Here is a 12186-nt window from a genome sequence, read left to right as displayed (position 1 = left end):
TACTCTAACATGAAGTAACTTAATACGTTAACAAAGTAGCCTACATTTTCTCTTCCCTGGTTTCTGGTGTGTCTTTCTTTGGTCTCTTCAACTGAAATCAAACAATGCTAAAATGAAAGGAAGTAAACTCTGACATCCTGCTTTTTTTTTTTTTTTTTTTTTTTTGGGACCGGCAAAAAACAAGATCTAGATTTTGTGGCCCCAGACGACCACAATATGAAGACGAAGCGAGTTCGATGTCAGAGAGACGATGCCATGAGCTGCGAGACTAGTAGTGAGCAGCCAATGTTTAATGTTTGTGTCACACAACTGCTTAAAAGCCACGATCATCTGACATATATAAAATAATGGGTGTTTTTTTTTTTTGTCCTGTTTTGGTTTTTTTTTTCCTTTATTGAAAAACATTCAAGAGTTGAAGGACCCATTTAACTTATGAGTGGAAATAAGACTGAACCTTTCAGAAAGTCTGCATTTTGATCCATCTAAGGTCACCTCCATGCTCTCTGGAGAAACTGTTCCATAAACAATGGAGAATAGTGAAACGTCATGGCAGGAATTTGAGGAGCTCCCTTGGGCTGTTCCAATCGCTTTTAACAAAACAAACTGCCATTTTGTGATTATATTTTTGGGTTTGTTTTGTTGATGCATGAATCCTGAACATGTGACAGTGTGTGTGTGTGTGTGTGTGTGCCAGTGCGTGCGTTTGCATATGGTGCAAGTGGTTCCTGTTTTCCCTGGATGAGGCTACTGAGTCAGTGCTACTGTCACAAAGTTTATCATGTCACATCTTGTTTATGTTTTCTTGTCATATAATTGTTCTTTGTTTACATCTTTAATCTGAGTGATAATAAATGAATTTGTTTTTCCTCTGTCTTTGGTACGTCCCAGTCTCTGCCCAACTGGTCAACTAGTCACAGAGCAGGAAAAATAAGTGATGGGACTTTTCGATGCGGTCAAACACATTATTTCAAAAATGTAATTCCTATTAAATGGACTTAGGTTTTCACACACTGGCTGCCTTGTTCTGTGTCTCCATAGCCACCCACTTTACGTCAGGAAGGGAAGCCAGTGTATTTCCTCCCCTTCTTTATCTAAAGGAAGTGCCAAAATAAGCACCAGCAGCCGAGCGCCCGAGCTTGGACACCTTTTCCACTGGCGACACAGTTGGAGTCTGAGGGCAAAGTCAGAGGGGATCGCGGCTGCTGAATCACCATGAAGACTGCCAGGGTTCTTGTCCTCCTACTGCTAGCATCTGTCCATGTCTTCACGCCAGGTAGGGAAACCATTCAAACTGCTTTTGGCCGGAATACATGCTTTTGAGATCCACAGAAACAGAGCTGAGGGCTCTCGGGGTTCTTCAGCTTTCCTTAACTAAGATCATTTTCTTTCAGCCTTGTGTCTGCGCATAAACGGTACAGGGAAGATTATTTTAAAAAATGGCCTCCCTCCCTGTGTATAAAAGAAAAACTGAATCCAATATCTTATAGTGTTAAAACATTTCCACATTTGGTGTTTTCTATCGAGCTGACTTGACTAATTATTGGTATTGGTTCTGTGTCGCGCAGCAAGAATTGTTCAAGATTGAATATGATACATGCCTTACTCGTGGTTTTTCTCATGTAATTTAGTTTTATTGTGGTATGTGCAAAGATAAAGATCACAGTGTTGTTCAAAAGATACTCACACTTTGAACATTACCTCGGAGACATCCACTCAAAGAGTCTATTTCCATTTATCAAGGAAGAGATAAGCTTTGTGTGTGCATTCCTTCAGCTGTCCTCCACTTTTATTATAGACTTATGTACTAACAAGTAAGAAAAAAAGATTGCAAGTAGTTTATTATTCAGCCATATTTAATCAAAGTGAAGGAAAAATTTATTTTTTTATTGAGCGCACATCTAAACATCAGGAAAGAAAAACTTCAAGTGCACAAGTGACTAATGAGGGTCTCTTGGTTGAAGAAGAGGAAAAAGAGGGTGGCTCTTGATTTGTTTGTTTTCCTTACGCAGAGCCAAAAGAACTCTTAACTGTTCTGCACAGGGCAGATAGGTGATCTAACAGCTGATATCCAGTGGGAACCAAACTGCCCCCTCTCTCACAGAGACAACAGAGTATTGTCCGGGGACCGAAACGTCCCAACTGGCAACAAAACTACTTCCAACATTTAGCCGTAAACATCTGGAGGAAACACCCTCACCCTGGCGACTGCTCACCAAGCAGAGTCAGTGACTGTGAGCACAAAACCAGACTCAGCTTCAGTGCTGCTTACATGTGACTGAAATTACTCTTCAGTGACAAATGAACTCTTCTTCAGTTCATAAAATCTCATGAGACGGGCTCATGAAACGTCTAACACCACTCTGTGAATGAACATAGTTCACAAAAAGACATGATACTCTAAAATCTCTTTTCATATTCACACAGCGCACATCATTCAAGTGGGTACCGGCTGCACGACCGTAGTGGAACATGTGTGTAAGCTCACAGGTGTGTTTCTGCGTTATAGGTTCATCAGATGAGTCAGTCGACACAGGAAACAAGACGCAAGAACAGGTGCTTACAACGGCAGAGGCGGGAATGGCAACAGGTAAGTCTATTGCAGCAACAGTTCTACGTTTCGGAAACATGCTGGTTTGCTTTCTGGCGTAGAGTAAGATGAGAAGACCAATACCACTCTGATGTTTCTTGCTTGTGAAAACCTGCAACTTGACAAGGACTCGTCCCTAAGGACTATAGATATGACTTTAGACTTTAATTAACACTTACACCAAAACTCTTGAGACTTGACTTGGACTCGTCTCGAATGACTTAAAAGACTTGAGCCTTGCTCCAAAACACTTGACTTGGACTTGTCTCAAATGAATTATTGGACTTAAGTTTTGACTTGATGTTTGCACTTTAATACTTGAAACCTGACTTGGACATATTTTGATTGATGTAAAGGACTCCGGACTTGCCTTGGACTAATTTCAAATAAATTAAATGACTTGAGATTGGCTCTGAAATACAGGAGTCCTGGCTTGGGCTTCTTTCAAATGACGTAAGGGACACAAGACTTCACCTGGGACTTCCTCTAAGATGCTTGCTCCAAAATACTTGAGACTTGACCTGGACCTCCCCTTAAAGTTCTGAAAATAGCTCTAGCAAAAAGTTAGCAGCAGTTAATAAAATGTCACGAGACGGGCTCATAAAACGTTTAACACTGAATGAACATAGTTCATTCTGGTTTCACCTGAAACAAAAAGACATGATATTCTAAAATCTCTTTTAAATATTCAGACAGCGCACATCATTCAAGTGGGTACCGGCTGCACGACCGTGGTGGAACATGTGTGTAAGCTCACAGATGTGTTTCTGCATTATAGGTTCACCAGATGAGTCAGTCGACGCAGGAAACAAGACGCCAGAACAGGTGCTTACAACGGCAGAGGCGAGAATGGCAACGGGTAAGTCTATTGCAGCAACAGTTCTACGTTTCGGAAACATGCTGGTTTGCTTTCTGGCGTAGAGTAAGATGAGAAGACCAATACCAGTCTGATGTTTCTTGCTTGTGAAAACCTGCAACTTGACTAGGACTCGTCCCTAAGGACTAAAATACCTGAAGCTTGACTTGAAACATCTCCGGCAAGAAGAGCTGCTTTTTCTTTTCCTGATGAGGACCACAGAGCCAGACAGAGCTGCATGTTGTCAGAGCGCAAACATGCACTTCAGCCCTTCGGTGAGTTCCCTGGTGTGAAATATGTTGAATAGGACCCCAGCTGACAACAGTGAAGACAGGAAGCGTGACTGCACAGGTCAGGGGGGACAACAATAGTGTGTCTGGGACAGGATGCAGCTTCACACTGCCGCAGCACTGTGAGCAGAGGATATCCACCTCAAAACGCCGTCGCCTCCTCCACTATCTTGACTTTGCATCCCCAGTCTGACACTTGGAGTGAGGACACGTCTTTGTCTCAGACGCTGGCCTTTAAAGCTGTGCCAAACAAGAATGATGCAAATGCATACAACTTTGAACCTAAAATAGAGGATGTCTGAGGAAATGTTTTACGCAGACAGACTGGTGCTGGTGTTTTTGTCATGGAAGCATTTTGAATTCCTAGATAACACATTGGTTTTAAATATTGCCCTCTGACTTCAGACAGTGAGGAAATAGGGCATAAGAGCAAGTAGGGTGGTTTAGTGATCGTGGTACTCAGTGACTGTAAGCACAGAACTGGACTCAGCTTCAGTGCTGCTGACATGTGACTGAAATTACTCTTCAGTGACAAATGAACTCTTCTTCAGTTAATAAAATGTCACGAGACGGGCTCATAAAACATTTAACACTGAATGAACATAGTTCATTCTGGTTTCACCTGAAACAAAAAGACATGATATTCTAAAATCTCTTTTAAATATTCAGACAGCGCACATCATGCAAGTGGGTACTGGCTGCACGACCGTGGTGGAACATGTCTGTAAGCTCACAGGTGTGTTTCTGCGTTATAGGTTCACCAGATGAGTCAGTCGACGCAGGAAACAAGACGCCAGAACAGGTGCTTACAACAGCAGAGGCGAGAATGGCAACAGGTAAGTCTATTGCAGCAACAGTTCTACGTTTCGGAAACATGCTGGTTTGCTTTCTGGCGTAGAGTAAGATGAGAAGACCAATACCAGTCTGATGTTCCTTGCTTGTGAAAACCTGCAACTTGACTAGGACTCGTCCCTAAGGACTATAGATATGACTTTAGACTTTAATTAACACTACGGCAAAACTGCTTAACAGGCTGCATGTTTGAGGCGCTGACATGGACTTCAGCCCTTCGGTGACTTGAAATATGTTGACTAGGACCCCAGACTTGCTCAACAGTCCGTGACTGGACAGGTCCCAAAATGAATTATTGGACTTAAGTTTTACCTTGATGTTTGCACTATCATACTTGAAACCTCCTGACTTTGACATTGATGGGTGAGGACCGGACTTCTAAACTTTGCCAAACAAGAATGATGCAAATGACTTGAGATTGTCTGAAATACAGGAGTCCTGGCTTGTGTTTTGACTAATTTGTCAAATGAATTCTAGAGGACACAAGACTTCACCTCGACTTCAGACAGTCTAAGAACTTGAGCTAAATTGGTTTTAGATTGCTCTCACTGTAAGCACTTCTGAGACTCAGCTTCAGTGCTGCTGACATGTGACTGAAATTATATAGCAAAAAAGTTAGCAGCAGTTAATAAAATGTCACGAGACGGGCTCATAAAACGTTTAACACTGAATGAACATAGTTCATTCTGGTTTCACCTGAAACAAAAAGACATGATATTCTAAAATCTCTTTTAAATATTCAGACAGCGCACATCATGCAAGTGGGTACTGGCTGCACGACCGTGGTGGAACATGTCTGTAAGCTCACAGGTGTGTTTCTGCGTTATAGGTTCACCAGATGAGTCAGTCGACGCAGGAAACAAGACGCCAGAACAGGTGCTTACAACGGCAGAGGCGAGAATGGCAACAGGTAAGTCTATTGCAGCAACAGTTCTACGTTTCGGAAACATGCTGGTTTGCTTTCTGGCGTAGAGTAAGATGAGAAGACCAATACCACTCTGATGTTTCTTGCTTGTGAAAACCTGCAACTTGACTAGGACTCGTCCCTAAGGACTAAAATACCTGAAGCTTGACTTGAAACATCTCCGGCAAGAAGAGCTGCTTTTTCTTTTCCTGATGAGGACCACAGAGCCAGACAGAGCTGCATGTTGTCAGAGCGCAAACATGCACTTCAGCCCTTCGGTGAGTTCCCTGGTGTGAAATATGTTGAATAGGACCCCAGCTGACAACAGTGAAGACAGGAAGCGTGACTGCACAGGTCAGGGGGGACAACAATAGTGTGTCTGGGACAGGATGCAGCTTCACACTGCCGCAGCACTGTGAGCAGAGGATATCCACCTCAAAACGCCGTCGCCTCTCCCCCACTAAGAACTTTGACTTGATCCCCAGCTGGCACTTTGTAAAACTTGAAACCTAGCTGATGATGAAATGCATACAACTTTGAACCTAAAATAGAGGATGTCTGAGGAAATGTTTTTACGCAGACAGACTGGGTTTTGCTGGTGTTTTTTCATGAAGCATTTGAATTCCTAGATAACACATTGGTTTTAAATATTGCCCTCTGACTTCAGACAGTGAGGAAATAGGGCATAAGAGCAAGTAGGGTGGTTTAGTGATCGTGGTACTCAGTGACTGTAAGCACAGAACTGGACTCAGCTTCATTGCTGCTGACATGTGACTGAAATTACTCTTCAGTGACAAATGAACTCTTCTTCAGTTAATAAAATGTCACGAGACGGGCTCATAAAACGTTTAACACCGCTCTGTGAATGAACATAGTTCATTCTGGTTTCACCTGAAACAAAAAGACATGATATTCTAAAATCTCTTTCAAATATTCAGACAGCGCACATCATGCAAGTGGGTACCGGCTGCACGACCGTGGTGGAACATGTGTGTAAGCTCACAGATGTGTTTCTGCGTTATAGGTTCACCAGATGAGTCAGTCGACGCAGGAAACAAGACGCCAGAACAGGTGCTTACAACGGCAGAGGCGGGAATGGCAACAGGTAAGTCTATTGCAGCAACAGTTCTACGTTTTGGAAACATGCTGGTTTGCTTTCTGGCGTAGAGTAAGATGAGAAGACCAATACCAGTCTGATGTTCCTTGCTTGTGAAAACCTGCAACTTGACTAGGACTCGTCCCTAAGGACTATAGATATGACTTTAGACTTTAATTAACACTTACACCAAAACTCTTGAGACTTTACTTGGACTCGTCTCGAATGACTTAAAAGACTTGAGACTTGCTCCAAAACACTTGACTTGGACTTGTCTCAAATGAATTATTGGACTTAAGTTTTGACTTGATGTTTGCACTTTAATACTTGAAACCTGACTTGGACATATTTTGATTGATGTAAAGGACTCCGGACTTGCTTGGACTAATTTCAAATAAATTAAATGACTTGAGATTGGCTCTGAAATACAGGAGTCCTGGCTTGGGCTTCTTTCAAATGACGTAAGGGACACAAGACTTCACCTGGGACTTCCTCTAAGATGCTTGCTCCAAAATACTTGAGACTTGACCTGGACCTCCCCTTAAAGTTCTGAAAATAGCTCTAGCAAAAAGTTAGCAGCAGTTAATAAAATGTCACGAGACGGGCTCATAAAACGTCTAACACCACTCTGTGAATGAACATAGTTCACAAAAAGACATGATATTCTAAAATCTCTTTTCATATTCACACAGCGCACATCATGCAAGTGGGTACTGGCTGCACGACCGTAGTGTAACATGTCTGTAAGCTCACAGATGTGTTTCTGCGTTATAGGTTCACCAGATGAGTCAGTCGACGCAGGAAACAAGACGCCAGAACAGGTGCTTACAACGGCAGAGGCGGGAATGGCAACAGGTAAGTCTATTGCAGCAACAGTTCTACGTTTCGGAAACATGCTGGTTTGCTTTCTGGCGTAGAGTAAGATGAGAAGACCAATACCAGTCTGATGTTTGTAAATTAAATATAAGGCTACAGTCAGCAACCTGTCAGCTTAGCTTAGCACAATGACTGGACTCAGTCCGAAGATAAAAAAATCTGCACCTGATGCGAGGGTACTCAACCCCCCCCCCCCTTTTTTTTTTTCCTAGCAAAAACTAACCCTTCAGCACCAACCACTGGGATGCCTCATCCACCTACAGAAAAGCCTACAAACCACAGGACAAACGTGACCATTATATCTCCAGCTGTTCCCCGGACAGACGATGAAAGTTAGACATTCCTTGAATTTATTTTGCATTTTTTAGATTTGTTTGGTGATGATATGCAGCTGTACGAAAATGTAAATGAGCGAACTCCATTTGTAACCCAAACAAAATGTGCTTTTGCAAAGTTAGTGTGATGGTAGCAGATTAAAGTGTGTCTGGGTCCATCATGTATGTAAAATTAGTTAATCTAAGCTCCCTTTATTTAAGAACTATGCCTTATTTCCTGTTACTCGGTGTGACAGAATTATAAAAAGTTTAAGTAATAAAAAATGTGGCAGACTAGGAAATATTGGCCAAAATTACAAAAAGTAACAAAGTACTATTTGAGATTTGTTATATTAAAATGAGATTTTTTTTCTTTTGTCTATTAGCTTTGAAAAATGACACTTGGCAACCAAGACTGTCTCACACTCCAAAACAAGGCAACCACTCTGAGACAGGGATAAAGACTTCATCTGCTCCAGGTAGTACATCATCAGTAATAGCAGAAGAGAGATGATTAATGTTTGTAACACTTAATATGTTATCGGTTTTCCTGGCATGAGAGCATGACATGATGGTCCTGGATGTCATCTTTTTTAAAAGACATCTGTATTTAAACCAGCATCTAAACTACTTTAAATTTTGTTAGGACACAGTGAGAGCACTGAAAAACCAAAAAAAAGCAAAGGTACGTACCAACATAAAATAAGATCACTTCTTGTTTTCATGATTGTCTCAAAACCATTTCAAATGAATTGTTAAAAAGTTCATTTAAGAATAGTGTAGACATAAACAGCATTTAAGGTTTTAATCAAATTAAGATGTACTGATCCTTATTGTCCACAGGCACAAATACTCCAGTCCCAGGTACAGTATATCATTTGTATACATTATGTTTGTACATGTTTCTTATTCTTTTATTCTTTATATATATGTATATAAACAGTCATTAAAAAAAAATTAAATGCCAACATAATATGCCATATAATTACAAACAAGCATCTTCACATGTCCATGACAATGTCAATTTTGAACTACATCATAACCACAAGCTGGTATCCATAATGATGAATAAAATCTGCGATACATTGATTTGTGTGGATAGTTCAATACAGAACTCTTGATTGGCTTGTTGTGTTTTCCTATGTCATTAATTGATTAATTTATTTCAATATGATCACCCGTCAAACCGTTCCACTTCCAGAGATACCTCAAGTCAATACAGAAAAGAATGGAAATAATGGTGCTGGTAAGTTATACTGTACTACCATACCTGATTATGGTTTTTCTGCTTATGAAGCCATGATTGAGGAATGAATGTTGTTAAAAAATATATCATTTTTAATCATGCTGATTGGCGATAAAAGGGGCAGGAAACTAATCAAAGACATTGTTTTGAAAGATTCTCAGATGGATGATAAGAAAACCAAATTCCCCCAATCAGGTAAAGTACTGAACTCTACTGAACTGTACTCGGCCGAACTTGTTGATCATACCCCACAAATAAAAATCAGTGATGCTGCAGCCGCAGCCTCTCAAAGTTTAACAAGACTAAGGGGTCTACAACCGTGCTGGCAGCTCTGTGCACCGGCCCTTTTAGCTAAATGCTAACTTTCACATGTTCACCATCATGTTAGTTTAGCATGTTAGTTTAGCATGTTAGTATGCTAACATTTTTCTAATCTGCACTGAACACAGAGTATATTCAATCAGTTTTGTTTTACAGACAGATTATCCTAACAAGGCACAATAACCTGTAGCTCAGTATTTTAACTGTCGAACTTATAAAGATGATGGGTATTGCCGATGCAGTGTGGAGGTTTTAAAGTTATATTAATTGGCCTCATTGTGAAATGGTCATTAAAGGCCATATTTTTTTTCAACTTGGAGCGGCTGCAACTGCTCCATCTCTGGTCTCTCATTTTGTTGAAGGTCTCCTTCTGTTTTACCCTCAGACCGAAGGCTGTGGTGGATTCTGCTGCCTGTCGTCTTGGTTGTAGCTGCTGCCGCCATCATCCTCAAATTCAAATGCAAGAAGGTCAACGATCACACAGGTGCATGTAAAAAAGTAGACGGTACGATGCACTAATGTACAGTGCATCTATTTACCGTCAAATTTAAGGGGCTTATTGTTCGAGAGTTTTGAAACCAAATGGATACTGGCTCTGGATGTATTTTAGGTGTAATCGTTTCAACCAAAGCATACATATTTCAGCGGCGAGATTACAGTGAAAATATAGCTTGTGTTTGTTAATGTCTTCTCTTGTCTCCTGTTCTACAGAAACCATTGATACTGGAACTGAGAAGTAAGTTTGGACCTCGTGGTTACAGACTGTATTTTAAAGGTGTCTGAATAAGCAGAGCCTTCATCCCTCTGTCTCTCTTGACTTTAAACAGCGCGTCTTTCCAGAGCAGGCCTGAAAGCACCAAAGATGGTGTCATGCTCCTCGGAGTCAAGTCGTCAGGTGGAGAAGAAAATGGTGAGCGGCCCTGTGTCTATTTCCTGTGAGAATTCCTTCCAGGTTCCTTCTGTTTGTGCATTCTTCCATCACTTGGTAAAGCTGTTTCTCCAGACATGGATTTGCAATGATTCCAGGGAAGTTACTGGCTTTTAATATCTCATTGTACTGTATGGGCTTTGGGGGCTTTAGCTGGGCAACAGAAGGTGTTTCCTGTGATTTTGAGCCCCCGCCCTCAAACAAGCAGCAGGGCTTGAAAGATAGTGACTTCCTAACATAAACACAGATTATTTTGGACATGAGCTATTGTGTTGCCAGTAAATGTCAGTGTGGGCCCGACGCTGCAGGCGTGTGCATGTTTGTTAGTTGGGTGAATGCATGTGCACATCTAGGGGTGCATGTGTCATATGCGGTTTGTACACAGACTCGGTACCCCTTCGCCCCACCCATGGAAAAAAAATCCGGGCACTAAATGTTCTACCTTCCTTCCCTAATACAATCAGGCCTAGATGACTTGGCTGAGAGTCTCACAGGGAAATGGAGTCATGCTGTAGGAATTTTGCTAAGGAAGAAAGCGTTTATGTTGATACAGACTACTGGATTTCTTTGGATAGTAGCTTTATAAATTCTTATGGGACTGCAGAACTTGCAACCCATATGTCAGGAATACACTCTACATGGATACAAACTTACATCCCATGCTCATGAACTAAAACCGCACCGGCAAAAAATGCATTTTTACTGACTTAATGCACTTAAAAAGATCATATCAGCAAGTACCACCATAAAAATCCTCACTTTTTTTTTCCTTTTACATTTCAGAAAATTGTTTTGATCATTTCTCAGGTTTTTTTTTGATAACAGAGATGCAGTTTCATCCTAGTGTGGTTTCATCAGTTGCCTCTGTTGTTCCGTGTGTTTCAGCTGCTGCGAGATAAAAAAGAAGAGAGGTAACATCAAAATCAGCGGATGAGTCACAGCTTTCACCCACATACTGATCTTGTGGAGGAACTGTTTAGATGTTTAATTTGTTTTTGTTTTTTTGTGAATTTTGTGAAACATTTTGTGAAGCAGAAAAGTATTGAACAACGGTTTTCATGTATGATTCTGTGTGCTGAAAACAGTTTTATGAAGCAGTGGGGGAGACTGTGATCATAAAACTCAGAATAAGGAAACTTATTCTCAACCAGTAAGGACTGAAAACTGCAAATCTCTTTGAAATGCTAGTATAAGCTAGATTTTCAGTATACTGTTGATGCAAACCTAAATACAGCTGCAAAGCTCATTTCTGTCTACATGTTGGACCACAAAACACGTTTTCTGTAAAGTGCACTGACCTCGGATCCATCATATATTTGATGTAATAAATCACTGTTCATTTCATAGTTTTATAATTATCCTTTGGTTGTGTTGTTACTCGTAGGATTATGATGGTTTCTTGCATTTGTTTGTTTTGTGTGTGTGTGTGTGTGTGTGTGTGTGTGTGTGTGCGTGTGCGTGTGCGTGTGTGTCTGTGTGTTTGTGTGTGTGTGTGTGTGTGTGTGTGTGTGTGTGTGTGTGTGTGTGTGTGTGTGTGGTTCCTTAAATATCACCAAAAGATGGTTAAGAACAGGCTCTTTTGAGATGTACTCCATTTTTACTTTTTACGTATCTCGGTAAAGTATTTTTTAAAAGGGGGTGGTCCCCAATAGGCTTCTCCACTGGAAACCTTTTTTTAGGCCAACAATCTTACCTAACAGGACAATACTGTACATTCACCACCAATTTTGTGTGTGCATGTGGCTAAACTCAAAGTAATAAAAAGTGTTTTACAGTAATGGTGGTTTTTCAGTACATGTAACATTAAAGCACAGGGAATAAGTAAAGCAGATGCAGAGGATTGTATTTAAAGACACTGGAACTGTTTCATGGCTGGAATTTGTTGTTCAGTTTCCTCAATAAATCACTAAAAATGG

At 40.9% G+C, this 12186-nt stretch overlaps 1 protein-coding gene across 2 annotated transcripts; it reads left to right on the top strand.

Annotated features, from left to right (window-relative positions):
* The first annotated feature begins 962 nt into the window (after positions 1-962).
* On the top strand, positions 963-12186 carry LOC120797645. Of its 2 annotated transcripts, XM_040141486.1 has the most exons (17): positions 964-1273; positions 2507-2587; positions 3366-3446; positions 4489-4569; positions 5415-5495; positions 6514-6594; positions 7360-7440; positions 7674-7793; positions 8162-8254; positions 8422-8460; positions 8619-8639; positions 8977-9021; positions 9175-9216; positions 9728-9826; positions 10054-10078; positions 10170-10252; positions 11156-12186. In XM_040141486.1, exons 1-17 carry the CDS (start codon positions 1213-1215, stop codon positions 11167-11169), a joined length of 1128 nt encoding a protein of 375 aa, XP_039997420.1. In that variant the 5' UTR covers positions 964-1212; the 3' UTR covers positions 11170-12186. The 2 variants fall into 2 exon arrangements, with proteins under 2 accessions (XP_039997421.1, XP_039997420.1); XM_040141487.1 differs by lacking the exon at positions 9175-9216 and having other exon boundaries at positions 963-1273.

This window comes from Xiphias gladius, chromosome 12 (genome assembly GCF_016859285.1).
Source record: "Xiphias gladius isolate SHS-SW01 ecotype Sanya breed wild chromosome 12, ASM1685928v1, whole genome shotgun sequence".
Lineage (NCBI taxonomy): Eukaryota > Metazoa > Chordata > Actinopteri > Istiophoriformes > Xiphiidae > Xiphias > Xiphias gladius.
Note: the sequence above shows the minus strand (reverse complement) of the source record. Positions and strands in the feature narration are given on the sequence as shown.

What these genes read in the sequence shown, in the direction of transcription:
- LOC120797645 (XM_040141486.1), top strand. Translation starts at nt 1,213, where the DNA reads ATGAAGACTGCCAGGGTTCTTGTCCTCCTACTGCTAGCATCTGTCCAT. An exon ending in AGAGGCGAGAATGGCAACAG is followed by an intron (nt 4,570 to 5,414) that starts GTAAGTCTATTG and finishes TCTGCGTTATAG; the next exon opens with GTTCACCAGATGAGTCAGTC. An exon ending in CACAAATACTCCAGTCCCAG is followed by an intron (nt 8,640 to 8,976) that starts GTACAGTATATC and finishes TTCCACTTCCAG; the next exon opens with AGATACCTCAAGTCAATACA.